The sequence below is a fragment of the Triplophysa rosa genome, linkage group LG20, assembly GCF_024868665.1.
Source record: "Triplophysa rosa linkage group LG20, Trosa_1v2, whole genome shotgun sequence".
NCBI classification, from domain to species: Eukaryota; Metazoa; Chordata; class Actinopteri; order Cypriniformes; family Nemacheilidae; genus Triplophysa; species Triplophysa rosa.
In genome coordinates, this window is record NC_079909.1 from 7,777,378 (window position 1) to 7,803,014 (window position 25,637).

Consider the following 25,637-nt stretch of genomic DNA (forward strand, 5'->3'; position numbering starts at 1 on the left):
CTGCATTTTCAATCCCAATATGTAGGAGCGCACTTCCGGAGCCTTTCTTCAGCAGAGCATCTCCGAAATGGATAACTGCTGATTTATAAGGATTTCGTACCAAAAGGATCACAGCAAATCTACTTCACAGTAGAAAATACGCGTGTTCCATACAACATACACGGATGCACTGAGAATGGCTGAAAACGCCATAGCATCAGATTGTTGAGCGCAGGGGGGTAGTGTTCACAGTTCGGTCATCTCCAGTTCTCTCTCCTCACCATGACAACATCTTCACACTTTTACAGCACCCGTTGCTATCCGTTGCAATGTGCGGTGGGCACACACAAACTGCCAGACGGTGGCAGCCTTATTTGGACAGTCATGCATTGTTAACGTTTCAGTTAGCTTTTAGGTCACTTACATACAAATTTGTTAAGCAAACCAAGTTCAGCAAAGTTCATTTCATACTCTCCAGTGTATATTGGTACATAGTCTAGCCGTGCCAGTAGTAAAAACGAACATTACCCTCATCGAGATCACAATGATCAATACCTGGCTGCATGCCGTTGAACATGCATTCAACCGTCATGAAACTCTGTGTTCTTTCATTTCGATTTGCTCCATTAATTCTGCTTTAAGTTTAAGTGATGTTGTGCTTTACATCTTTACAACCTGTCTGGTTAGTTTGAATACACATTAGCAGGCTAACCTGATGACAACATTGAATGGCATGAAGGAAACATTAGAAACGTGCTTCCTGGTTCCTGTTATTGGCGTTTTATCTGGATTCCGCTAATGCATCGGTTGCAGTGGAACTGCGAGTTATGGCAGTAAACAGAATATAACTTTGAAAGTCACATTTTAAAGTATAATTGACTGCAGTGATGCTGGCAGACGGGCTTCTCCTGACAGACCAGATAGAAAAGGGTTGATGAAACAGTGAAATTAGAGATTTTGTGACGGTTAATAGCTATAAGCCGTTTAATATTCTAAACCAAAAGCTGCGAGGTGTCTGATTATATGAATCATGTTGCATATTAGCTCTTAATCATACTTATTATATTGTTTTAAACGTGTAACGTGGCTTGTTCACTATACTGCATCAGAGATGTAAGTGGAAATCATGTTACTTGATGGAAAATTCAAGCACGCAATTGACAGGCAGAGAAGAGCATCTAAGAAAGCCTAGGGCTGTCACATAGACAAGAATTCTGAGGATGCCTATTTCAGTGATATCTTCCAGTAAGGAAATGTTAAGTCTGGTAGAAAATATGGTTGAAACATAGCTTACAACAGGTTTGACATGGTAATATCTGCCCCTTCGAAATCCCTGTTCACAACCCCTCATACAACTCAATTGAACCCCATTCATTCGGTTCATTCATTCACTTCTTTTATATCAGCATCATCTGTACCATTATGCCATTTAACTAAATTCCCAAAAGCACATTGATTTGCAGCATAACCCAAGAGCACAAGGACACGCCAACACAGACATACAGGCCACATGCACTTAGTCAGAGTGCTAATGCATGTGAACGTGTCTTGCTTTTCAGTTTGTCACCCAGTCAGAGTCCCATCATCCTGAGTCCATGCAGCCCAGGCAGCCCCTGCAGTCCTTTACAATCCCTTCATCCCTGGAGGTAAGAGCTAATTCACATGACAGAATTATATTGAAACTGTCCTGTAGAGTAACAGGACTGGACCTTTAAAGAAACTGTTTACTCCAAAATAAAAATGTACTCACTCGAATGCCATTACAGATGTTTGACTTTCCATCTTCAGTTGAACACAGTTTTGAAATAAAAATGCCATTTAGTCATTGAGTTTACATAATATATAGGTCCCAAAAATCTTTAGGCTCTAAAAAGCACATACTCCTATCATAAAGGTCTTTTAAGTCAAAACGATAACTGTGTGTCAGAAAACGAATAACATTTTGAGCTTATTTAGTAAAATTAAAACCAAAACATGAGATAAGGATAATTAGGATGTTAAGGATAATTTAGATGTTAGTATTTTTTAATACTACTTCAATTAGAAATCAATATATTTGTAGACAAAATGCTAATAAATATGAATAAAATATAGGCATTTTAATAAAATATATATTTTTTATGAAAAATGCTTTTTTAATTGACAGGTAATTTAGGTCAACTTTGTCATACACACTAAGCATGCTTTTTCAATGTGATCTATTCAACAACATTGTTATGCCCTCAGTTATCTAATAATGGTGTTCAGTAAAGGAACTAAGTTGTCTACATTTTTTGTACATTAGTTTTTTACACTATTACTTGTCAACTCCATTAGCTTACAAGTTAAATCTATCAGGTATAATAAATCTGACAAAGTTGACCAATTTTAATATTTTTCCATCTTAACCACGTGTTTTACAGCGGAGCCATTTTGTTTTGAAGCTGCCTTAATAAACAGCATAAATGCCACGATTTATCCCACATCTATTGACAGAAATGATCACACTTGGAGGACAGAGTTGACATGTTAAAGCTATGACTGCAAAGACTTCCACATTGTTTAGTTTAAAATATAATATAATAAAATACAAAACTAACCAGACCATGTGTTCTACTGTGGCATCCAAAATGAAAATATTTAAAGATGTATGCATTGAGTGTAGATATTTTCTTTAGATTTAAATTAAGTATTTTTGTTTTTATGATCTGTGAAATTTTAACGTAAAGATTTTGTATAAGACATGATTTATCCCTTATCTCAAGAATTATTACTTTATGATTGACGTATGTGCTTTTTGGCACATTTTATAAGCTTTTGGGGACATGTGTACATAAAGTGACATTTTTAACATTCAATTTCTTTTGAAAAAAGTCATACACATTTGGGATGACATGAAAATTGAGACTTTTATTTTTGGATGAAATAATTAGTGAACGGGACACACACCTCATTCGTTTGTTTTTGTTAAATGGGGAAATACTCTCATATCTGTAAAAGCCACTATATATGTTTCTGATTTATATGGATACCACAAGCAGTTGGTTTTAGTTTTGCCCATATGGCATGTCTTTGACTAGTACACAATTCATCTTTTAGCTCATTTTTAGCTTTTTTAACCCATCCCCCCACCCCACAGGTATGCCCAATATAACTCGCCCATCCCTGTAATGTTTTACTTCTAGTTTGTTAAATGTAAAAGGAGAAGCTCTGTTTTGATTAGCTCTCGCGTGAAGGTCTGACGTCACTGGGGAAACGCTCGCTTCAGATCATACCATATGTAAAACGCCCCATGCGTTAGTTAACACATTACATTTAGATGTAAAAATACATATTAATACGCCTGGTATAATATTTCAAGGACTAGTTACGTAGAATCGTGCCATTTTGGTCTCCAAATGTGCCAGTCCGTTAAAACAAAGACCTTTTATTCTCAACTAAGATTCGTTTCCCCCTGTTCACAATTAATGGTACATCCCAAGCTTATCACCCGGCGGATCAATCAACACCAGAGAAACAACAACCACAACACACCGAGCATCTTACTCAAAATCACGGGCTTACTCGTGCTATCCCATGCTAGCCCCGTTTTGAAATCATCGGAGGTAAATCGTTAACTTTTCCGCCAGCTCGTGGCGATATCGGACGATGCTTTACGCATAACGTGGAATTCTCAACTTTGTGGAAGTTGCGCTGCGAGTCTATGCGAGTCCCGCGAGCAGCAGCGTGTCGCACAAAAGACGCAGAAGCGAGATGAAGCCTTGTGAACCAGACGCGTTCCCCTCCGCCTCTCCCGTGGATTTATCCAGTCAGGACGTGGACTCATGATTCGACACTTCGTTTGGGTTTTGTGTTTCGGTGTCGCTTGGACGGTTCGCGCGGTTATCCAACGCGATGTCTGATCCAAATTATTGGAGCGCTGTGCCTGGCAGCAGCAAATCTCATTTTGTGACTGGTGCGATGCTCAAGCGATCCAAAAGGTAACATGCGACCTTAGATGCATTAAAACTTACTGCAGCATCAACTTCTGTCATCACGTGTGTCGATTTATGTAATGCCTCTATGGGGCACACTGTAATTCAATGGCTGCGTCTCAAATCGTAGTCTGCTGCCTACCTAGGCTGCATGTTTAGCCATCGAGTCGAAATGTGTGTAATCTACTCAGTTCGAGCGTATCTATGAAATTATGCGAAATAATAATGTACACACTATGAAGAGTGATGTATAGCTTTACATGATGCATAACCTTATGGTTTATTTAAACATATGAGATTTTTCGTCGCTCAGTGGTTGTAAAGACTGCTGTCTGTCTGTGCATTGATTGTAATCTGTGTGTGCAGACTGAAGCTAGACGTGAAGGTTGCATGCATGCTTCTGCAAGAGGTGTTGCCTGAATAAGTGTGATATCACATGCTTAACTCGATTCACCAGGGGGTCTTGACTAATGCAAATGACAGTTGTGTTGAAGGACACCATCTCTGATTTCCAAAGCTGCGAATTCCCAGTGCGGTCTGAAGTCTTGCCACACCAGTGCCTGTAAACATTACAGCATTGTTTTATCCTAAACCAGCAGAGCAACATAATTTAACCCTTTGAAGAGCCGAGAGCTGCATTTTCCTTATCAATCTTGTTGATTTTACTTTGTTTTTCATTACAATGACTTAAAGGATCCGAGTTAAAATGGATTATGATGAAAGGTTTGTAATAATCCCTCTCTTCCCGTGTTTTTTGTGTGTTACAGCTGTCGCAGCAGTAATAGAAAGAGCCTTGGTGTTGGAACGCCGTCGCCGACCCGCCCTCTCTCACCTCTCTCTGCCCACACAGGTAATACTCGCTGTCACATGACACCTGCAACTGCACGTACAGCTGACATGGAGCTGGGCAGTGACTGTTGAGAGGTTTGATGTACCTGTAGTAATACAAGCTTTTCCACCCCTTCCCCCTATGTATGTTATGATAGCTGCTCAAGGATTATACCTTATAGATTTGGTCTCCGGGATATTGAAGAAAAATGCGATAACTTTGTAAATAATGCAGTATCTGCTAAATAACATTATAATGCTTTGAGTTCGAAAAATCAATTTGAACGAAAATAAAAAATATTTTAAACCTAAAAATTATGTAAGGAACACGTTTCACATTTCTTCAACATCTTTCACACGTCATTTGCATGTCTCGCTGCTGTCTGGATCCACAGAGGTTATTATAGTTTACTAAAAGCATTTCTGGTAATTGAAACAAGTAAAATATTGGTATTATTTTGAAATGTTGGCTCAGCAATTAATTGAAATAAATTTAAGTTGAGGTACTATCATCTGAAAAATAAAACGTAACTAAAACTGAAATGAAAATAAAATTAATATTAAGAATAAACAAATAATAAAATGACAAAAGCACATAACACCATAGCAAAAAACAAACTGAAATGAACATAAAACGAAAAATATCTAATTCAAACTATTAATAAAACTGAAAACAAAAATATAACTCTTGCATCAACTTTAAACTTTGACTACATCGTTTTTGAAGTATTAAAATCATTCTGTTTTTTGCAAACCAATGCGATATGCATTAGGGCTGGGCGATGCGTTTAAAAAAATATATTTTTTAGACTTAAAAATCATCGCGATATCTGATAATATCGACTTCATGCAATGTTGCGCAGACGATCAATCTGCGGATACGGACCGCGAAGGAATTCGTTCCGGACCCGCCAAGTGTCAAGCACACAGGCACTTGTGCACACACACACAGGCACGCCACGCGCACAAACCAGTGACTTCTTCATCAGGTAAAGCGCGTAGATAAACCATAGCTTTTATGCAGTAGAAAAATGTTGCAGGTGTCCTGAAATTTCATCCTACCCATCAGATTATCCTACCAGGCACGCGCACATCAATGTTACGTCATATTTTTTGCGCTATAAAATAGGGATGTAACTATTCACCGTGAGCCGGTTGAAAATCGGTTATAATGAGTGACGATTCAATTCGGTTGAGGCTTGAACTGAATCGCAATACATTCTTTGAACAGCAGGGGCCGCTATTTTCACTGCAAACCTAAACGTGGATGCTGATATTTCTTAAATGCAAAAAAATCCAAGAAAAGCTCAGACAGTATTAGTTTGTTTATATTAAAGAGACTTTTTCTATTATTAATTTGTTATAAAATCGCAGTTTACTTTTGTTATTTGAAATAAAACATTATTTTATTATGCAAAGAAACGTAAAGCATTTAAGAAATAATGCAAGGGAAGTTGTTCATTTCTAATTTGTTTCAACTCATTTTTTAAAAATAAATCGTGAATAAATCGCATCGTGAGATCAGAATCGTGAATCGCATCGCATCGTGAGCTGAGTGAATCGTTACATCCCTACTATAAAATCATCCTACCTGTTTATTTTATACTGCTACGGGAATATGATAGTGTATTTTCGTTGTTAAATCATTCTACATATTATTTAATACCCACAGTACAATTTGATTATGCTGTAAATTAATCCTACATGTAGGATACTCTGACAGGGTATTTACGCTGTAAATTATTTTGTGTTTATTTTAAGATGGTAGGACTATCTGACAGGGTATTTTGCATTGTAAAATCATCCTACCTGTTTATTTTGTCGATGTGGTTTAGATTATATTAAATTTTGCCCTGCGGTAGGAAAATCTGACAGGACAATTCGAACACCGATACAGCCCCGCGAGCGTGAAGTTTTGCTTTGCTGACGCAGCTCGTCTTTCTCTTGGTCTATCTGTGCAGCGACCGGCTGAAAACAGCAGCACTTTCAACTGACCGAACAAAACAGCGTTTCCAAAATTCTGTCACTGTTACTGACTGCTTGGGCATATGAACATTAACGTTCAGGCTTACATCGCATGATAATGTTATGATGCGTATTTTCCATTATTATCAATTATCGTCTGGTATCTGTCTTTTGTAATTGACATCGGGATATTTGCAAGACATCGGCGATATACGATGACATCGTCACATCGCCCAGCCCTAATATGCATGTTTGCAATATTTTACAATATCCTTGTATTATTAGTAGTTTTTAATTATGATGTATGTTTAGCTGATTTGCAACAATTGTGAAAAGCACTCTATAAATCAAATTGAATGTTTGAATAATTTTAATATTTTGCACAGCCAAAAGTGGAGTTTTCTTTCTTGTTAAATTATTTCCTATTAAAGCACAAAGTTGAGGCAGTAAATATTGAAGACCTCTCAATTTGATTGGATAAATGAGTGAGTGCAGTGCAAATAGTCAATATAATTTGCTGCTTATTCATGTATGAGGGAGACTGTTAGTTTGAAATATTTTACAGACACATTTAATAATTTTCCAAGTGTGCTAGCATTTAGATGGCTTCAAAGCTAATTGACATCTACCAAAAGCCAAAAAATCAGCCTCTCACGCCATTGGTTGGGCATGTGTTGCTATGTTGGATTGCTCAAACAGGTCAAAGTTTTGATTGTGCCAGAATGTTTAGACTTGTTTTTCAAAAATCGGCCTATGAATGGCTGACTTTCAGCTGTCTGTGAAGTGGAATAAAAAAAAAAAATCACACATCTAAACTAGAGCATTCTCATAAGTAGTTGTTATTATATCCATTTTTCTTCCAAAGTGAGATTAAAGTCCTCAACTATCAGATTTGTGAATCATCTAAAGTGACTGTGTGGCGTTTCTTAAGTCCAGCATCTTACATAACGCCGTGCTGTGTTGAAATGTCCTCTTGTTCCTCTTCCAGCAGCCAGCAGCCCTCTGGACAGCCCACGAAATGTGTCCACTGCTGTTTGCTCGCTCAACTTCCCCTTCGCCCGCAGGTAGACAAACCTTCTTATTCTTCTTCGGTTTATAGACAACAATTCATCTTGTGTAGATTTAGACCAACTCTCCTGGTATTCATTAACACTTACTAGATTGTCGGCTCACTGTCAAGGTCTTATTATGTGGAGTTGACTCTTATTAAGTGGCTCTTTCTCTATAGACCTCACTATAAGCGTTCCATCTATTTGATCTCTTTTCATCCCTCTTTATTTTTTCTCAGCCACCTGGCTCGAGCTGACAGGTAGCCAATCTCTTTTTCACACTATTATAGTCATGCTTCAATCACCCTGTATATTACTCTGTATTTATTGCATACTGTTCATGAAATTCTGGCTAATGTATCAACGTGGTTTTCCTTTGTGTAACGCTCCAGCTAACAAGATATGACTTTTGCCTGCCTCTGTATGCAAATCAAACTTTTCTCTAACTGAAAGCATCTGCTCATGAGGAGTGTTTTTAAGATGGACCGCAGCTGTCCACAGACATTTTGAGAATCTTAAAATGTTATTATTTGCATAATGAAAACACGGACACAATAGCAATCAACATAAAAATGCTCTTTGTTTTCTGTCTATAGAGCGGAAGGGAGAAGGTGGTCTTTGGCTTCACTTCCATCTTCTGGTTACGGCACAAATCCTCCCAGCTCAACCGTCTCAGTATGTATTTATAAATCCAGTATGTGGTGTCAGTTATAGTTGAAATTTAACCCTATAATGAAAATTCTGTAACTTTCATTACATACTTTTTTCTTTCTTGAAACACAAAAAGATATTTTTTTTAAGGGACAGTTCACCCTTATTATTCCTACTATGGTAGTCAATGGAGTCCAAGAACTGTTTGGTTACAAGCATTCGTCCAAATATATTTCTGTGTGTTCATCCAAACAAATACATTTATACAGATTTGGAACAACCAGAGAGTGAGTAATTCATGGCAGAATCTTCATTTTTGGGTGAACTATCCCTTTAAAAAAATATTTTGCAACTCCGTTCCATTCATCCAATTCAATTTCAAGTAAAGTGTTTCTTTTAACATCAAAAGTGCAAAGATATAGACTGTTATGCAAGTTATTGTTAAATTTGAGGTTGTTTTTAGGTTGTCGTTGGTTCTTAGCTCTTGTTGTTTGTAAACTGTAGCCGTGTACGTGTTATGCATTAATGCTCTGTTGTTTCAGTCATCGTCCTCATCTCAAGAACGACTCCACCAGCTTCCATACCAACCCACACAGGACGAGCTTCATTTCCTTTTCAAACACTTCCGAAGTTCTGAAAGCATGACCGAGGAAGATAGGCGGCCCTCTCCGTTTATGCGACCCCGGTCACGTAGCCTCAGGTAAACAAACGCATGCACTAATGGATTGATGGTGATCGGTCATTAGGGTTTAATTGTTTTACATCCTTGAGTGTTGTTTTTAGGAGTTTTTATTAAAACAACAGCAACTGTATCGGAGCCATTAGTTGTGTTCATGCGAGGTAACACGAGTTTCCCGATCTCATTTCCCCAACTTCATCTTGGTGTTTCACATTTGTTGTTCATGTACTAACGCATAACGTCAGAATGAATTTCTTTAATAACGTTCAGTGCAATTTGTTGTTAGGCCTGTGTTCAGATGAGTGGACTTATGACTAATAATGAAATCCCAGGCTTTGTTAAAGAACCTCCATCACGGATGAGTCAGAGAACATGAGACTGAATTCACAATGTTGTAATTCAACACTGGACTTTGAAATTCGCATCCAGTTTGTTGTGAGACGCAAGACGTGAAGTGGGACTTAAGAACTCTGTTTAGAGGGATGAACTGAGATACGTTTCAGTGCCATTATACTAAATATCAGCACTGTTGGAACCACTGACTAAATGTTATCTGCAATGTGTGCAATAAACAGTACTTACAACCCACAAAACAAATCTTTTCCTTCCTTGTTTCAGCCCTGGACGAACAAGTGGTTCATTTGATAATGAAATTATAATGATGAATCATGTCTACAAGGAGCGGTTTCCAAAGGTATGCGCTGCTTGCTAAATAGATGAAACCTCCAAATGATTGTCCTCCGAGTGTTGCTAAACGTTCGCTCTGTCGTTCCTCAGGCCACGGCTCAGATGGAGGAGCATTTGCTGGACATCATCCGGCATTGTTCTCTAGACAGCACGTTGCCTCTGGGCGATGGAGTTCTGGGGTTTATTCAGCATCAGCTGGTGGAGCTGGCCAGAGACTGTCTGGATAAATCCCAGCAAGGTCTGATCACATCCCTGTACTTCATAGAGCTGCAGGATAAACTGGAGAAATTGTTGCACGAGGTGAGGCGGCAATCTTACGTTTGATGCCTCTAATAAACAATGACTTGAACATATAACACGTATTCCACAGCCCTTTCCTAAAATAAGTTGCTTTGCATGGATGAAGTGGTTTTCACGTTTTTTCATAACTAGACACTATGTATTTTAGCTTTCCATAAAAAACTGGCAGCTGTAGTTTGCTGCTGTGTCGAAGTCACCAAAGTCAGTTTGATAACCTTTTTTATTCTACCAAACCAGGAGGTGGTTTGGCAGGTTATTGTGGTTAGGTGGCGCTGTGGCGTTGAGCCAGGGCGGTCAGGTTGACAGTGATGTGAGCACAATGTTGTATTCTGTCAGCCCTGCTGTCTTTTATGAGCAAATAAGATCTTATTCTCAATAGTAACTGTGACCACTTCCCCTTAAGAATGTGAAATGTGACTCATTCCTCAGGGTGATTTTTACATTAATTCTCTTCAGATTTTTTCACACGTCTATCATCTGGTCATCACTCCGGCTGGTGTTTTCCTGGGCTTCATTTCCCTAAGCGCCACATGCATTTGCATACACGTGAGCGTTTGCGTGCGGGCTAATCGCGCGTCGTCTCGGGTACGCGTGTATCCTGCAGCTTAGGGTTTGATTAGAAATCTACATTTCCTCGTTCAAGCTCCGTGCTCTTCTTTGCAACTACAGGGTGTTAGTTTCCATAGCAACCCTTACGCCCACCCTGTATGTGGCGTTCAGACAACCCCAGGCAAGACTCGGCGTGCGCTGTCAGATCGCTGGTGCGCTGTGGATGTCGTGCTCATAGAAGAGGCTATTAAAGTGTTTCCCACCAGCCTTAGTCAGCGGTGCCAGCCGCAGGTCCACTGATTCTGCAGTCGTACTGCGCTTGTGACTGCCGTACGTCTTTTAACGTGAACTTACAGTGATTAATAGTCATATCTGGTGGTTTTGTGTTTGTATGTGGTTGTGTCAGTCTGTGCCTCTTTCAGTGTCTCTTAGATCTCTTATAGAAGCACAGTTTTGTCTCCAAAGGTTTTATGTTGAGAATTGGGGTTGGACCAGTATGAATATGTCAGTTCAGATACGACAAATAAGTTTAAAGGCCCAGTGAAATAAAAAAATCACAATTCCTATTTTTTGTATGATATTTAGCTCTTTTTAAAATTCATGTGCCCTCAATCTTGTTAAAGTCTGAAAATGCACTGAAAAGAAGCGAAACGAGATGAAATCTTAGTCCTGTGTTAGCCACCGTAGTGCTTCGAAAGAGAGGGGGAGCGGTGGAGTGAGCCGCTGGTTGCAATTCACAACCTCACCACTAGATGCCGCTACATTTCATACACTGGACCTTTAAGGATTACAAGGTGCATGACAATTACATTTTTAACTTCCTTGTGTTTGTACAATCTTGCTCCATTAAAAATTTCTCATTAAGCGGCACAAATAATCCCTCATATTATTTGTTATTTATTCATTAAAGGCGCAGTTTTTGATTTACAGCGGCCACTAGCGTTGTATTATAGATTTGCAACGAATCGCTGAGTCCAAACACGATGGTGGCCACCATAGTCCAAAAAGATGTTGTTCTCATGTAGGGCTGAAACGATTCCTCGAGTAATTCGAATACAAAAATCATAGAAGCAATTTACACACGGAGCGCTGCGTTTCCCCATGGACCGTTATTACTGACGCACAGTCCGCTAAACTCTATTCATGTTACAGGGCTCTCAAGTCTCTCGCATTCACCATGAGACACACACACTTTAGTCTGTTCACACGCTCACGCGTATTTCTCATGCTGATACATAAGTGATAGCTTATTGAAATGGTGAACTGCTATTTTACTTAGTTTTAGTCTATTTTGCGAGTGAAACTTGTTTTCCGGCTGCATTGAGTCCATAAAACTAGATGCGGACTATTGGATGCAGAATCCTGTTATTTACACATGTCATCTGCATGTTCTGCGTGTCTGAGTGAATGAACTGCACAGTTTAACATGCTACACGCGTGATGCTCATGAATTTGTCTGCGCTTTATGATGACATGAACTTCATCTCCAGAGTTGCTCTGAGAGTTTATTTCATGAACATTTTACTGAGTGAAGCTAACACACTCCGACGACCTGCCAAAATAAAAGTGTGGTTAACTCAGTATTTTTATGTGGACATATTACTATTTAATAGTAAAAAATAAACTAAAACTAATTTAGATAAACTAAATGCATCATGCATAAGCTGAAGTTAGTTGTTTACCTTTGAAATTATTCTTTCTATTTTTCTTAATGTTTCATATTTATACATTTGTATTAGGCCTATATTGCATTTTGAATGTGATATGGCATTGAAATGTACTAAATGGGTTTAGTTTTCACAGATATTAATGTATGAAATTTCAGCAATAAATATATATATTTTTCTAAAAAGGAAACAAATTAGTTGTTCATTTTAAGAGACCTGTCTTATTTTCTCTTGTATATTTAGTATTGCTCTTTAATAAAGAAAAAGTACTTATTATCCGAATACCCGATTAATCGATGGAAAAATCAGTAGAATACTCGATTACTAAAATAATCGATAGCTGCAGCCCTATTCTCATGTTGACGCAGGGAAGAGATCATGCGGGCATTAGAAAGACTGTGGAAAGAGCTATGTCTTATTTATTACATAAAATGAAAGGTCTGGATTTTAAGTATAAAAAGGATGAAAGTCAGGCAGGAGCTAGGACCTGCGTTAATATTATAAAGACTTTACAGCAGAGATACTCACAGATATCTATGGCGATACTTTCCAGCAGAGAGACGTTGAAGAGAAAGATTGTCTAAAAATCACCCCCGAGGAGGTTGCTTTGATTTGGATCAGTATGTGAGTAACATTGGTTTTTCTGTTTGTTAGAACCAAGATATGTTGTTGTTGTTGTTCTAATATTAGCTGTGTGATGGAGCAGTTTTGATCGTCATTGTTTATCTGGAACCGCTGTAATATTGTACTCGTCCAGATGCTTGAGAGCGAGAGCGCGTTGGCTCTAAAACTGTAGAGAGACCGCGTTTTACTCTCTTACTCAATGATGAATAAACTTACATTTAATCCGCAGGTCACATGCGTTCCGAACCATAGAGTACGATCTGTATGGATCACGGATCATCCGCGATTCGTTTCACAACTATACCGCAGGGGAGAGGAAGAGAAATTGTGCATTGTAGAGTTGTTTGTCCTTTAGGGCTACTGTACAAAAGATGGCGGCGAATTCAATGCATGTAGGGCCGCTCTGTATGTAAATAGCTTATTCTAAGGTATTACAAACTTAACGGTTCATTACGTAAGGTCTTTATACAAATAGTTTTGTATATTATATTGCATTTCTTTCAATAGATCCTCCTAAAAACCCAGTATTGTTACTTTAATAATCGTAACCAGGTATTTGCTCATGTAAACAGTGCAGCCGGTCCTTATTAAAACGAGCCGGGCTGCATGTCATTGTACTTGCAGTCCACGCTGTCGTCTGCTTGACTAGATGCCATCATGACTTTCAGCGCTAAAAAAAGAATGCCTTCATCGTTTTTATGTGACGTTCATATTGGGGTAGAATCATCCATGTTTCTCTCTTGCGGTGGCATTTGGCCGTCTGTGAAACATGAGTCATACGTCTCATCGGACTTTCAGGCTCTTTAATGCTGATTTGATAGCACATCATCTTCACTTTGTTCAGCTTCGTCAAATACATAAAATGCAGTAATTTTAGTTTATCGTAGGAGTCGCCTGACCGAGGGTGATCTCCTTTACTCAGCTCGACTCCTTTACTTTTTACACGAGGAGACAGCGGCTCAAGACAGATTAATGCTGTTTTTGTGTATTCTGTCGCAGATGTTTTTTGCTTCGAATATATGATACTTGAATATGTTTCACTTTTTTGCATCAATTGCATTATTTAGTGATAGTTCACCCCAAAATACAATTCTGGTATCATTTACTGAACATGAGGATGTTTCAAAATTGTATGACAGTAGTCTCAGTCACCATTCACTTTCATTGCATTATATAGAATAAAAGTGGTTAAAACGGATGTTGTCGCTCCCTAACATTACATCTAACATCTCGTTTAGTGTTTGGCAAAATGAACAAATCAACATAAGGTTGTACGAATGTTTACACAACGTTCATTTTAGGGTGCAATGTCCCTTAAATCCATATATTCAGTGAGTATGTTGATAAAAAATTCACACAGTGCATGGGTAGGATTTTGATCCTGTAACACCAGTGCACATGTTGTGCTCATTTACCGCCCACATCCCACAAGCCAGCAGATTCCCCTGCTCAAACAAGCAAAAACATTCCAGTCACAAGCATAGGCTCCTGCGTTCAGGACAGACACGGGGTTTGATGAGTGTCGCATTATGCTGCTGTTTTTGATGGATCTGTAATGATGTGCGTTGGTTTAATATAGCCGGTATTTGCAGGGAGGTTAAACGGGCCGTTTTCTGCACTTTTTTTATGTTTCCCTGGAGTCTGCTTGTGTTAGTCATCTGCTGCTGCACCAGATACAGTTGTCATTTTCTGTTTTATATAACCTTCATCCTCCCTCTTTCTGACCCTGAATATCAGCAGTTATTATTGCCGATTAGGGCTGTGCAAAAATATCGATAGATGTAACTATCGCAATATTTTTTTTTTCGATAGTGATACCTCTACTATTGATAATTTTTTTTTAAATCATGTCATATACATGCGGCCGAAAGTAAGTGGCATGGCAAAAAATATAAGACGCTTGGAGCTCTCAGAGCTGATGTGTGGGTGTGCTTTGGTTTTCAAAAGAAGTCATGGAGTAATGAGTTATATCAAATAATGCTGTTTGTAGGCTTCGCAAGTCATGACACAAGTCACTTGGCTACTGCAGTGCATTAGACAAAAAGTTTATTAAGAAAAGTAACAATGACATTTATTGTGCTTTCACGGATGTGACACCAGCGCATTTACAGCACGGATGAACCAGAGGTTTTATACTGCCCATGTTCAGTGTTTTAACTGTAATGCACCACAACAGCCAAGTGACTTGCGTGAGCCACCTTATTCCCCTGTGCTACCCACTGAGGGGCGCAATCCACAGTTTGAGAACCCAAACCTCTGATCTAAAGGTCCATGCATCGCACATCATGGCCACTCTGCAGAGGTAAGGGATGTTTTTACACTTATCCTTACAGAAAACCCCCGGTGGTGCACAGCATGTTGTATTTCTAGCTCTACTTTTTACATTTTCTATTTAAAGTATTGCAATATATCGCAAATGTGTATCGTATCGAAATACATAGCAATATATTGTACTGTGACCAATCTATCGTGATATGTGTCGTATCGGGAGGCACTTGCCAATACACAGCCCTATTGCTCATATGGCCTTTTAAGTGTGCTGATATGTCAAGACTTGTTACGGTTGGCTTAAATCCAGAGGTCTCTGTGAAGTTCATTAGGGTGGTTCAGGGCAGAGGTGTATTTGGTAGTAACGCGCTACATTTACTTCGTTACATTTACTTGAGTAACATTTTGGAAAAATGTACTTTTTAAGTTAAAATTAAAAGTGTGTACTTTTACTCTTACTTGAGTAAATTTCTAATAGAAAATCTGTACTTTTACTTCGTTACATAACTTACATTGCGTGACGTTCCTTCGTTCCTTCATTTTAAAATATGCTTTTTAAAACGCGTTGTTTATTTCAAGGTTGTCGTCTCTTTTTACGGGCATTCCCGAGTGATCGATTCTTTTGAGTCGATTCTTTTGAAAGCATTAATTGAACAATGGGCAAAACCATTTGAATAGGCTAATGAATCAGTTCAAATGATTTGTTCAGTTCGCAGCACGATCTGAATCATCTGAATGCAGGATTACTCACTCCTCGTAGCGCGAAACTTAAGAACACGCAGAACACAAAGAGCGTTGGATGAAGTGGATATTAATCTATATCTATACAATCAAAACTGCAAATGTGTCATATTGTTTGCCAGCAATGATAAATGCCCGCCATATGCGCGCACCCGCGCGACCTGTTCGTCAGACACAGCAACATGCGCGTTACCTGTCAGACACAGAGACGTGGGCTTGCAGAAATATACATTTGAAGAACAGAAGGAAGAAAACTTGTTGATGGGCGTGTGGTTCACTGTTTACTGTTTGTTTACAAGTAAGAGCGTTTCACAACACACACGTGACACAACACGAGAAAACATGAGCTTTGTTCAAAAATGTGTATTTCATTTAAGAGAGCACTGCAGATGTTCTAGATCATCTTAGGAAATGCTCTGAGTTTAGTTCATGCTTTAGTTTGACATGGTCTATTATTCTAAATAAGTTGTGTAAACTACATTGACATCAGGACTAGATGAAATTTACAGAAATGCTTGTCTCTTCTGTGTTTGTCTATTCTTTAGTCTCTCTAGTATATTGCAAAGATATCTGCTTATGATAATTAAAAATATTGATGAAAATGTAATATTAAAATATTGGCGTTAATATTAATTGATGTAGTAGGCCTATATAATCATATACCAAGTAACTAAGTAACTAGCTACTTGAGTAGTTTTTTCATTGCATACTTTTTTACTTTTACTCAAGTAATTTTTAAAATAGTGACTTTTACTTTTACTTGAGTAACAATTTCTCTAGTTACTTGTACTTTTACTTGAGTAAAGATTTTGGCTACTCTACCCACCTCTGGTTCAGGGTGCCAAGTAGTGATTCATGTGAATTAGGTTTTATACAATTTAAGACTGCAACCAGAAACTATTTTTTGAGCAAGTTACCTGCAATTTTATGTTTCAAACAGTGATAGAGAGGCAAAAGTTAACAGGATGAAGTTTTAAGCTGTGTGAATCTGCATCTTTTACATGTAGTTCATTACCAAAGATTTAACTTGTAACTTGTAATGTGAACGTTGTTCTGATATCAAGACCATATTACAATTAGGGATGTCCATGAATATTCAAATACTCGATCCGCAATAACTATTTGAATATTAAAAATGCTATTCGAATATTCCTATTTTTCATAAGAATAAAACTGCGTCACCACAAGGTTAAGTGACCGTTACTGAAGACCTTAGAGTCAGGTCTTATTTAACGCTTCTTCACTTCTTCTGTAATGATTTTTTAATGTACAGAAAATATAAAAAATCATTTGTATGTGTTCCTAAATCTTTGTTCACTCAGATTGCAAGCTAGTTTAAATATTTTAAGTTTACACACCCACCGGATGCCCGCATCGTGTTTTATGCTCGGCTAATATCACCATATTAAAATGTTTCAAAACTGGTGAGCCACAGAATTCGTTAACATTACTTACATTGGGTATAAAAATATCAACGCAATATTAAATGATTAACAATAATAATTCATTTATTACCATTACTTGTTTGCAGCGGTTATTCTTAGTAAATTCATATTCGTTCGTTAAAAATATATTAAGTATTGCTAATTTAAACAACTTGAAACATGAAAATGTACATTTCACTTCAACAAATGTTAATGAATTTGGCCTTAACATAAGACTGGCACATTTTTTCATACCTAAAAGCAAGAATTTTCCTTCTAGAAGTTCAAATAGGGTCGTCGCCTTCAAGTTACAGCCTGTAAATAAATTTGCACGGATGCTTTTTTGTTTGTTTTAAAACGTGCTGTAATTCCTTACCTTAGTTGAAATAAATAGGCCTACCTTATTTATTGATGCATATCCAATGCAAAGCTAAACAAGACAGACACTGACCGTGAATGACAAAGAAAACAATATTTATATATGTGCTGATCAGCAGAATATCTTCCTCAGATGACGTAATCAGGGAATCAAGCACTATGGCTCCGTCTTTGTTGTGGGGTATTTTTTTAGGATCTTAACAGTGGGCATGAGGTATCAAGCCCGTTTACTTTATTTATTATCAACATTATAAACAATAAAGCCAGGTATTCTTGTCAGATCTGGGTTTTGTTTCCGGGAGTTAGAGAAGAGCAGCGCGTTTTCTCCGCTGTCGGCTTGTTGAACAGAATTTCACCAGAGTAAAATAGACCTATATGCTTGTTTTTCTTATCAAGAACATGTAAAACAAATTAAACAAGATAGCCATATATCACAGACTGTCAATATACGTTGCGTTTTGTTTTGTCTGTTTTCTTTTTGTATTATACCATTCTGCGCAGGTTTAAATGCAGTTTTTATGTATTTTTCTATTTTTGCAACATAAAAAAATGATATACAGGATATAATATTAATTCATTATGAATATTTAATGATAATTATAAGCTTGATGTGAAATTGTGACTAAATTACTTCATTATTAACTTAATTTAAATAAACCAATATTCTAATATTCGTTTTTTATGAGCTCAAATATTCGAAAATGGAATTATTGAAAAATGCCCATCCCTAATTACAATATTACAAAATGATGCTGTTTTTGAAGCTTTCATAAACTCAATAGAGTGAAGAAGGAGCTTTCAACAGTGGTGTCCGCGGGTAAAACTTTAAAATTCTAAAGCAGCCCCCCAGCCAGGCAAATAGTGCAAAACAGTATAACTGTGAGGTGTACTGCTCTGTGTCGGAAGGCGATTAGCATAGCCTAGTTTCTCTTTCTAATAAACCTTGCATTGGGTTAGTCACTCAATTAATTATCTGGAGCTTCGTTCCCACCCTTCTGAATTATGTTGCATTAATAAGGAGTTATCACAAACTAAGACTGTTTAGTTTCTTACAATCAGTATATAGTATGTAAGTTAAAGTGTTGCCAATGTACAATTAAAACTTGAAGTAGTGATGAGGTCTTAAAATGTATGGAAAAAGTCTTAAAAAAGGTCTTAAAAAGTATTACATTTAGCTCCATTATTTCTGTATATACCCTGTTCAATAGAGTACCTCAGGGATGATGTATTTTTGTAGGCCAACCAAGTTAGCGCCGCACTGGTTACCTCGACCGAAAGCCTATGTATTTTTACTCGTTAGTAACTGTCATTTTTAAGACGCAATGAAGCTTTAAAAAAATCATGAGCGAGTGATAACTGATGCGTTTTATGTCATAGATTAAAACGTGAAAATATTTAGAGGTTTTGTTAACCACAGACCTCATTTCAGACTTTTAAAGGGGTCACATGGCGTGAATACGTGTTTTCTTTGGTGTGTTATAAGTTGCCCATGCATGTATTAGACACGTAAAATTGCAAAAATTAAAGTGTCAGAACAAAAGATGCATTCTATCTAAAAGCGAATGCTCACCCAGACCTGCCTGAAATGCCTCGTGTAACCACACCCCCACAAATCTACGTCAGATCGTGGTATGATTTGACTAAGACCGCCCAAATGTATACGCAAGTAAGGTGGGCGTACCTGTCAGTACAATTGCTGGTGTTCCAAATATGGTAAGAGGTGTTACATTTCCGTCACACGCTTGCAGTATTTGACCAATCACTACGCACTGGTTAACTGGCCAATCATAGCACACAAAATGCGTCATCTCTGTGATACTTTATTGTGAATATTATAACTATATAAACTGTATGAACTATATAAACTACAACTAAAATAATGACATGATCTATTTGTGTTTGTTTGTTTATAAAGGCTCTGGAGCGCTCTGAGAGTGAAGAGGTTACAATTATCACTCAACTGGTCAAGAAGATTCTTATCATCATCTCGCGTCCTGCACGACTGCTGGAGTGTCTGGTAAGATACATTGACTATTTCTGAGATCTAATGAGAAATGCGGCCATTTGCCATCACGTTAACCCAGAACCCATTTTTGATCATTTTAATAAACTTTGGACCCCAGAATATTTTCAAAATTTTCTGTCTTCATTTGTTGTTGTTCTACCCATTCTCAAATGTGGGTAGGTTTCATTAAATATATTTTAAACAAAAAACGCATGTGTTTTTTGTCAAAGATTTTGTTAAGACCGAGCATTTGTTATTTGCTTTGGATCTGTAGCCGTACTCTTTCAGATGATTGGTAACAGCGCCCCCTATTGTAAAACAGTGACAACCTGGAAAATCAAAAAACTCATCAAGCATTGTGTCAGAAATCATGAAAAAATCTCAACAATGTCAGGAAAGAGTTAACAAGTACAAACAGGTTTGCGTTCCTGATTTTATTTGGATGTTTCTGTAGGAGTTTAACCCTGAGGAGTTCTACCATCTACTCGATGCAGCAGAAGGTCACGCGAAGGTCGGCCAGGGCATCAAAACAGATATTCCCCGATATATAATCAGTCAGCTGGGGCTCAACCGACATCCACTTGATGGTGCGAAATCTGACATCACATTATATTGTCGTGTAGAAACCCTCTGCGTTTTGGCTCATTTTATTGTGTTTCTTATCTCTGTGACAGAAGTTGTGCAGTTAGAGGAACAGTACGATTCAGGCCAGACACTGACAGTTGATTCTGAAGAGTGTGGCGAGGTAAATGAGCTGAAGCAGAAAATGACCTCACTTAGGTTCATTGGATGTCACTAACAATAAACCTCTTCCTGTTTCTCACAGCAGAATAAATCCTTACCCACACCGCCACGAAGGAAACCACTGGAGAGTGATTTTGAGACCATTAAACTCATCAGTAATGGGGCTTATGGGTAAGCAAATCATAGCCCGAAGTATGAATACGATTACGGCAGAATAAGGACACACTCTCAGCTTGAACCAAAAAATGTTCTTCTTAGTCACACTTAGGCTTATATTTCATTGCGCCGTACAGTCTGGATTTCATTGCTGTTTATTCACCCAAGAACCCCCCCCCACCTTGACATTGATACTTTGATTGACCAATCAGAAGTTTCCTTTTTACATGTCATTTATAGGAGGGGTCATCATTATCAATTTAAAAAGCAGAACATTTTTTTGTTTGTATATTTACCTTGAGAAATAAATGGTGCAGCTGAATAAAGTACAGAGTTACTAAGCCTCTAGTGTGGACATGACGTTCCACTTTAAGTCAGAACGTACGAATGCTTGGTGCAACCCTACCCAGATGGTGAATAGACTGTGGGCGGTCCGTCTGAGGCTGAGACTCTCATCTTCCAGCTTTAGTCTCATCCAGACTCAGTACATCATCTTGTTATCTTGAAAAGCAGGTAGCTGCCAGAATCACCCAAACAGCCTGCTGGTTTTAAAGGTCGCTATGTTTTCCATCTGTCCCGCAGGGCCGTGTATCTGGTACGGCATAAAGAAACTCGCCAGCGATTCGCGATGAAAAAGATCAACCGACAAAACCTGATTCTGCGGAACCAGATACAGCAGGTGTTCGTGGAGCGAGACATCCTGACGTTCGCAGAGAACCCCTTTGTAGTTAGCATGTTCTGCTCTTTTGAGACACGGATACACCTGTGCATGGTCATGGAGTATGTGGAAGGTCAGGCACTTAACAATATTACTTTCATTCTTATTACTTCACGGTGATGCAGGAAGTGTTCTATAAACAATAACGTCTGTGATTTGATTTTCAGGTGGAGACTGTGCTACACTGCTGAAGAACATGGGACCACTTCCTGTGGACATGACCAGGATGTATTTCGCAGAGACGGTCTTGGCACTCGAGTACCTCCACAGTTACGGCATCGTGCACCGAGATCTCAAACCAGACAAGTGAGAAACGAACGAGAAACCTGTTAATATGCAACTGTTTGTGAATGTGAATGTTGTTAACAGATATGTTGACCCTTCGCAGTCTCTTGATCAATTCTATGGGACATATTAAGCTCACTGATTTCGGGCTCTCCAAAATCGGCCTCATGAATATGACAACCAACCTGTATGAAGGCCACATAGAGAAGGACACCAGGGAGTTCATTGACAAGCAGGTAAGGCTTGTTGGTATGATCGAAAGCATAAGAGGAGAACTACAAACTATTTCAGAAAAAGTCTGTCACGTGTTCAGTCTCATGGCAATCAAAACCTGTATGTGTGGAACACAAAAGATGATATTCTGAGAAATGTCTCAGTGGTTTTGTGTTCATACAATGGAAGTCAATGGGGGCCGGTGTTGTTCGGTTACCATCATTCTTCAAAATATCTTCTTTTGTGTTCTGCAGAGGAAAGAAAGTCATGCAGGTTTGAAATGACATGATGATGCCAATTTTGGACCAATGAGATTTCTCAGTAGGTGGAGCTATGGGGCACAAAGAATGCCCTCTCCTGATTGGATAGATTTGCATGACAAAAATAGCTTTGTCATTGTAATGATATCGTGTCATCTCGTTAGGCCATAGTGTGGATTATAGTCAAAACCTTTATTAGTTTAATTACCATTTGTTCATTTTTACTTTTAAAAATATATTGTATAAATTTATTACGAATCTCTATTTTGCTATTTGATGTGTTGATTCACTGCTGTATAGGTTTGTGGCACACCGGAGTACATCGCACCAGAAGTGATTCTCCGGCAGGGCTACGGTAAACCTGTTGACTGGTGGGCCATGGGCATCATCCTGTACGAGTTCCTGGTGGGATGTGTCCCGTTCTTCGGAGACACACCGGAAAAGCTGTTCGGACAGGTGGTCAGCGGTGAGTCCAGATGAATCTGTCTGCATTGGGAACCTGCGAGACACAGATCCCAATTAAAGGATGAGGAAGCTTTACAGACTGTCTTAAAATAAAACCGCTGGAACAGGATTTGATACACAGTGTTCTGTATGCAGATGAGATTATCTGGCCAGATGGAGATGATGCCCTTCCTGTAGACGCTCAGGACATGATCATACGATTACTGAAACAAAGCCCACTGGAGAGACTCGGAACAGGTACTTGGTTACGTAACTGCAGTCAGGGCCGAGCGAAACTGCTACTAAACTGTATCTGATGTTTGGTCTTTTGTCGATAGATAAGAGTGATTATGTAAGTGATCTATTGGCTTGAAAGAGGGATGTTTTATACACTGAGAGAAACCATTATTATCATTATATTATAAAAAAAATGTATGCAAATTCATAGGTGGAACTCAAGAGGTGAAGCAGCATATGTTCTTCAACAGTCTGGACTGGAACGGACTCCTGCGTCAGAAGGCTGAATTCATCCCTCAGCTGGAGGCAGATGATGACACGAGTTATTTTGACAGTGAGTCTCTGGTGAACGCCTGCAGCCGAGAGCTCTGATAATATCAGCTCATCAACTGAGATGCAGTCATTCGTTTTTTATTGACCCCTGACATTGTGTTTTCGTCCCGTGTAGCACGCTCTGAACGCTATCACCATTTGGCTTCTGATGAAGATGAGGAAACGAACGATGAAGAGTCTTCCCTTGAAATACGCAGATTTTCCTCTTGGTCAAATCGATTTAGCAAGGTTGGCTTTTGTTCCATCTTACTGTAATATTTAAAAGGATACTTCACCCAAAAATGAAAATTCTGTCATTTACTCACACTTGAGTTGTTCCAAATCTGTATACATTTCTTTGTTCTGATGAACACAGAGAAAGATATTTGGTAGAATGCTTATATTGACCATTGACTACCATTGTTGGAAAAAATGCTTTATCATTATTTTTGTTCTGTTGAACACAAAAGTAGACATTTTGAAGAATTTCGGACAGCAAACAGTTCTGGGGGACTTTTGACTACCATTGTATTTTTTCCTACTATGGGAGTCAATGGGGGGCAAAATCTGTCTGGTTATAAGCATTCTTCCAAATATCTTTCTCTGTGTTCATCAGAACAAAGACATTTATACAGATTTGGAACAATTTGAAGGTGAGTAAATGATGACAGAATTTTCATTTTTGGGTGAACTATCCCTTTAATAAGATGATCAAGGACCCTCTGAAACCATGTGATATGTGCTTTTCTCCTTTCTGAGGATGAGTGCGTGTCATCTAAATATTTAAAATAAAAAGGTCAGTTTCGTAACGTTGAAATATGAGTCATAACAGTACTTGCTGTTGTGGTTGGAGGCAGATGTATTGGGGGAGGGACATTCTCAATGTCATCCTAGAGAGAATTTGATTGGACGAAAGTTTTTTTTTACATAAGTTTTGTGGGAAAAAATCGATTAGTCAACTTTTAGCCGTACACTATTTAATTTAATTAAAAAACATGCACTTATAATACCACAAACTTCATTCAATTTTTATTTCATAGCGTCTAACATGCGACTCGTGATGTGTAGACCAAGCAAGCATGAACACTTGGTATACCAGTATGACAGGTTTGTTCTGCAAGAATGGCATTTTTTCCTCTGTCATTTATTATCGATTATTTTCCAGGTGTACAGCAGCACTGAGCATCTGGCCACCCCATCCAACCTGAGTTTCTCATCCGACCGCAGTCACAGTGAGGAGATTGAGGACCGGGCTGAAGGGAGAGATGCTCATTGCCATGGAGAGATCCAACGGCAGGCCTCCACTGGAGATAAGAGACTCTCTGCTCAGAGAGCCAGGTGAGAGCGCACATTTTCGATTCATACTTGGTTTCATACACTACATTTAATACATGTTACCTGAAAATGACAAATCTGTAATTCACTCACAGTTCTGTTGCTACACACCTACATTACCCACTTTATTATATTCCAGTTTTTCTGAAGGAATGTGGCATTTTAAAGTAGTTCTTATACTTTTTTACCCTTCATACATGTTTAGCTTACACAAATTGGCACCTCATGCAACAACCAATTGCATTTTGCAACCCATTGCATGTACGTATATTTTTGGGGGATAGTTCACCCAAAAATTCTGTCATCATTTATTCACCCTCGATCTTGCCAAAACCTGTGTGACTCATTCTTATGTTGAACACAAAAGAAGATATTTTGAGAAATGTGTCTGTGGTTTTGTGTTCATAAAGTGGAAAACAATGGGGGCCGGTGTTGTTCGGTTACCGCATTCTTCAAATTATCTTTTGTGTTCTGTAGAAGAAAGACTGTTCGAAATAACACAAGGGTGAGAAAATGACTTATTTTTGGTTGAACAATCCATTTAAATGACTTCAAAGATAGAAAGCACTCAATAAAACATATCTAGATTTACATTTAGGGATTTAGCACACACTTTTATCCAAAGAGACTTACGATATCAACATTTATTCATAAATGTAAAAGGACGGTAGATGTTATTGGGCAGCAGTCAGACTCTTTGTGTTTGATCTCTGGCAGCCTGAGGCCTCGAACCTCCTCCAGCTCTTCTCAGCCCGAGCGTGCTGTGAGCCCTCTAGTGGTGAGCAGCACACACAGTTTGGAGGCCATGCCTCGATTTGCTCTGTCTACAGATGATGAGGGTAAGTTTGAATTTAACTATCAGTCAGTCAGTCATGTCATAAAGCAGGACATTAATGGGTGAATGATCTTCACATGTTTGACATATGTACTATGTTTGTGAGGGTTGTTCCACCAGGACATGGTTTCAAATGTACTTGAATAATTTATTTGTAAATTAGTAAATGGAGAAAATGAAAAATAAAAATCTAATAAAATAATAGTTTTCATCATTAGTAATTATATTTATCTGGTTCATTGAGTTCCTCCAGCAATGTTCATTATGGTTACACTCATCAGGGGCGTTTTTCTGGCAGTGATGGTGCTAAATTTGGTACCATGGAGTTGCGTTCTGATATAAACCCTTTAA

The 25,637-nt window shown here is 38.4% G+C and overlaps 1 protein-coding gene across 10 annotated transcripts in view; it reads left to right on the plus strand.

Moving 5' to 3' along the window:
* The window catches only part of mast3b (microtubule associated serine/threonine kinase 3b), a 31,738-nt gene that overhangs the window by 1,167 nt on the left and 4,934 nt on the right, over positions 1 to 25,637 (plus strand). The window contains exons 2-22 of one of the 10 annotated variants that reach the window (XM_057361815.1): positions 1,539 to 1,625; positions 4,700 to 4,782; positions 7,714 to 7,789; positions 8,014 to 8,034; positions 8,371 to 8,449; positions 8,968 to 9,125; positions 9,723 to 9,798; positions 9,882 to 10,091; positions 19,658 to 19,759; positions 20,202 to 20,334; positions 20,422 to 20,492; positions 20,574 to 20,662; positions 21,230 to 21,438; positions 21,533 to 21,671; positions 21,754 to 21,886; positions 22,424 to 22,589; positions 22,724 to 22,825; positions 23,016 to 23,138; positions 23,253 to 23,365; positions 24,282 to 24,454; positions 25,169 to 25,290. In XM_057361815.1, the coding sequence (XP_057217798.1) occupies positions 1,539 to 1,625; positions 4,700 to 4,782; positions 7,714 to 7,789; positions 8,014 to 8,034; positions 8,371 to 8,449; positions 8,968 to 9,125; positions 9,723 to 9,798; positions 9,882 to 10,091; positions 19,658 to 19,759; positions 20,202 to 20,334; positions 20,422 to 20,492; positions 20,574 to 20,662; positions 21,230 to 21,438; positions 21,533 to 21,671; positions 21,754 to 21,886; positions 22,424 to 22,589; positions 22,724 to 22,825; positions 23,016 to 23,138; positions 23,253 to 23,365; positions 24,282 to 24,454; positions 25,169 to 25,290 (2,465 nt within the window). Of the gene's footprint in view, positions 1 to 1,538; positions 1,626 to 3,453; positions 3,939 to 4,699; positions 4,783 to 7,713; positions 7,790 to 8,013; positions 8,035 to 8,370; positions 8,450 to 8,967; positions 9,126 to 9,722; positions 9,799 to 9,881; positions 10,092 to 19,657; positions 19,760 to 20,201; positions 20,335 to 20,421; positions 20,493 to 20,573; positions 20,663 to 21,229; positions 21,439 to 21,532; positions 21,672 to 21,753; positions 21,887 to 22,423; positions 22,590 to 22,723; positions 22,826 to 23,015; positions 23,139 to 23,252; positions 23,366 to 24,281; positions 24,455 to 25,168; positions 25,291 to 25,637 lie in introns of those variants that run through there. The other 9 variants (XM_057361816.1, XM_057361817.1, XM_057361821.1 and 6 more) reach the window with 9 other exon arrangements.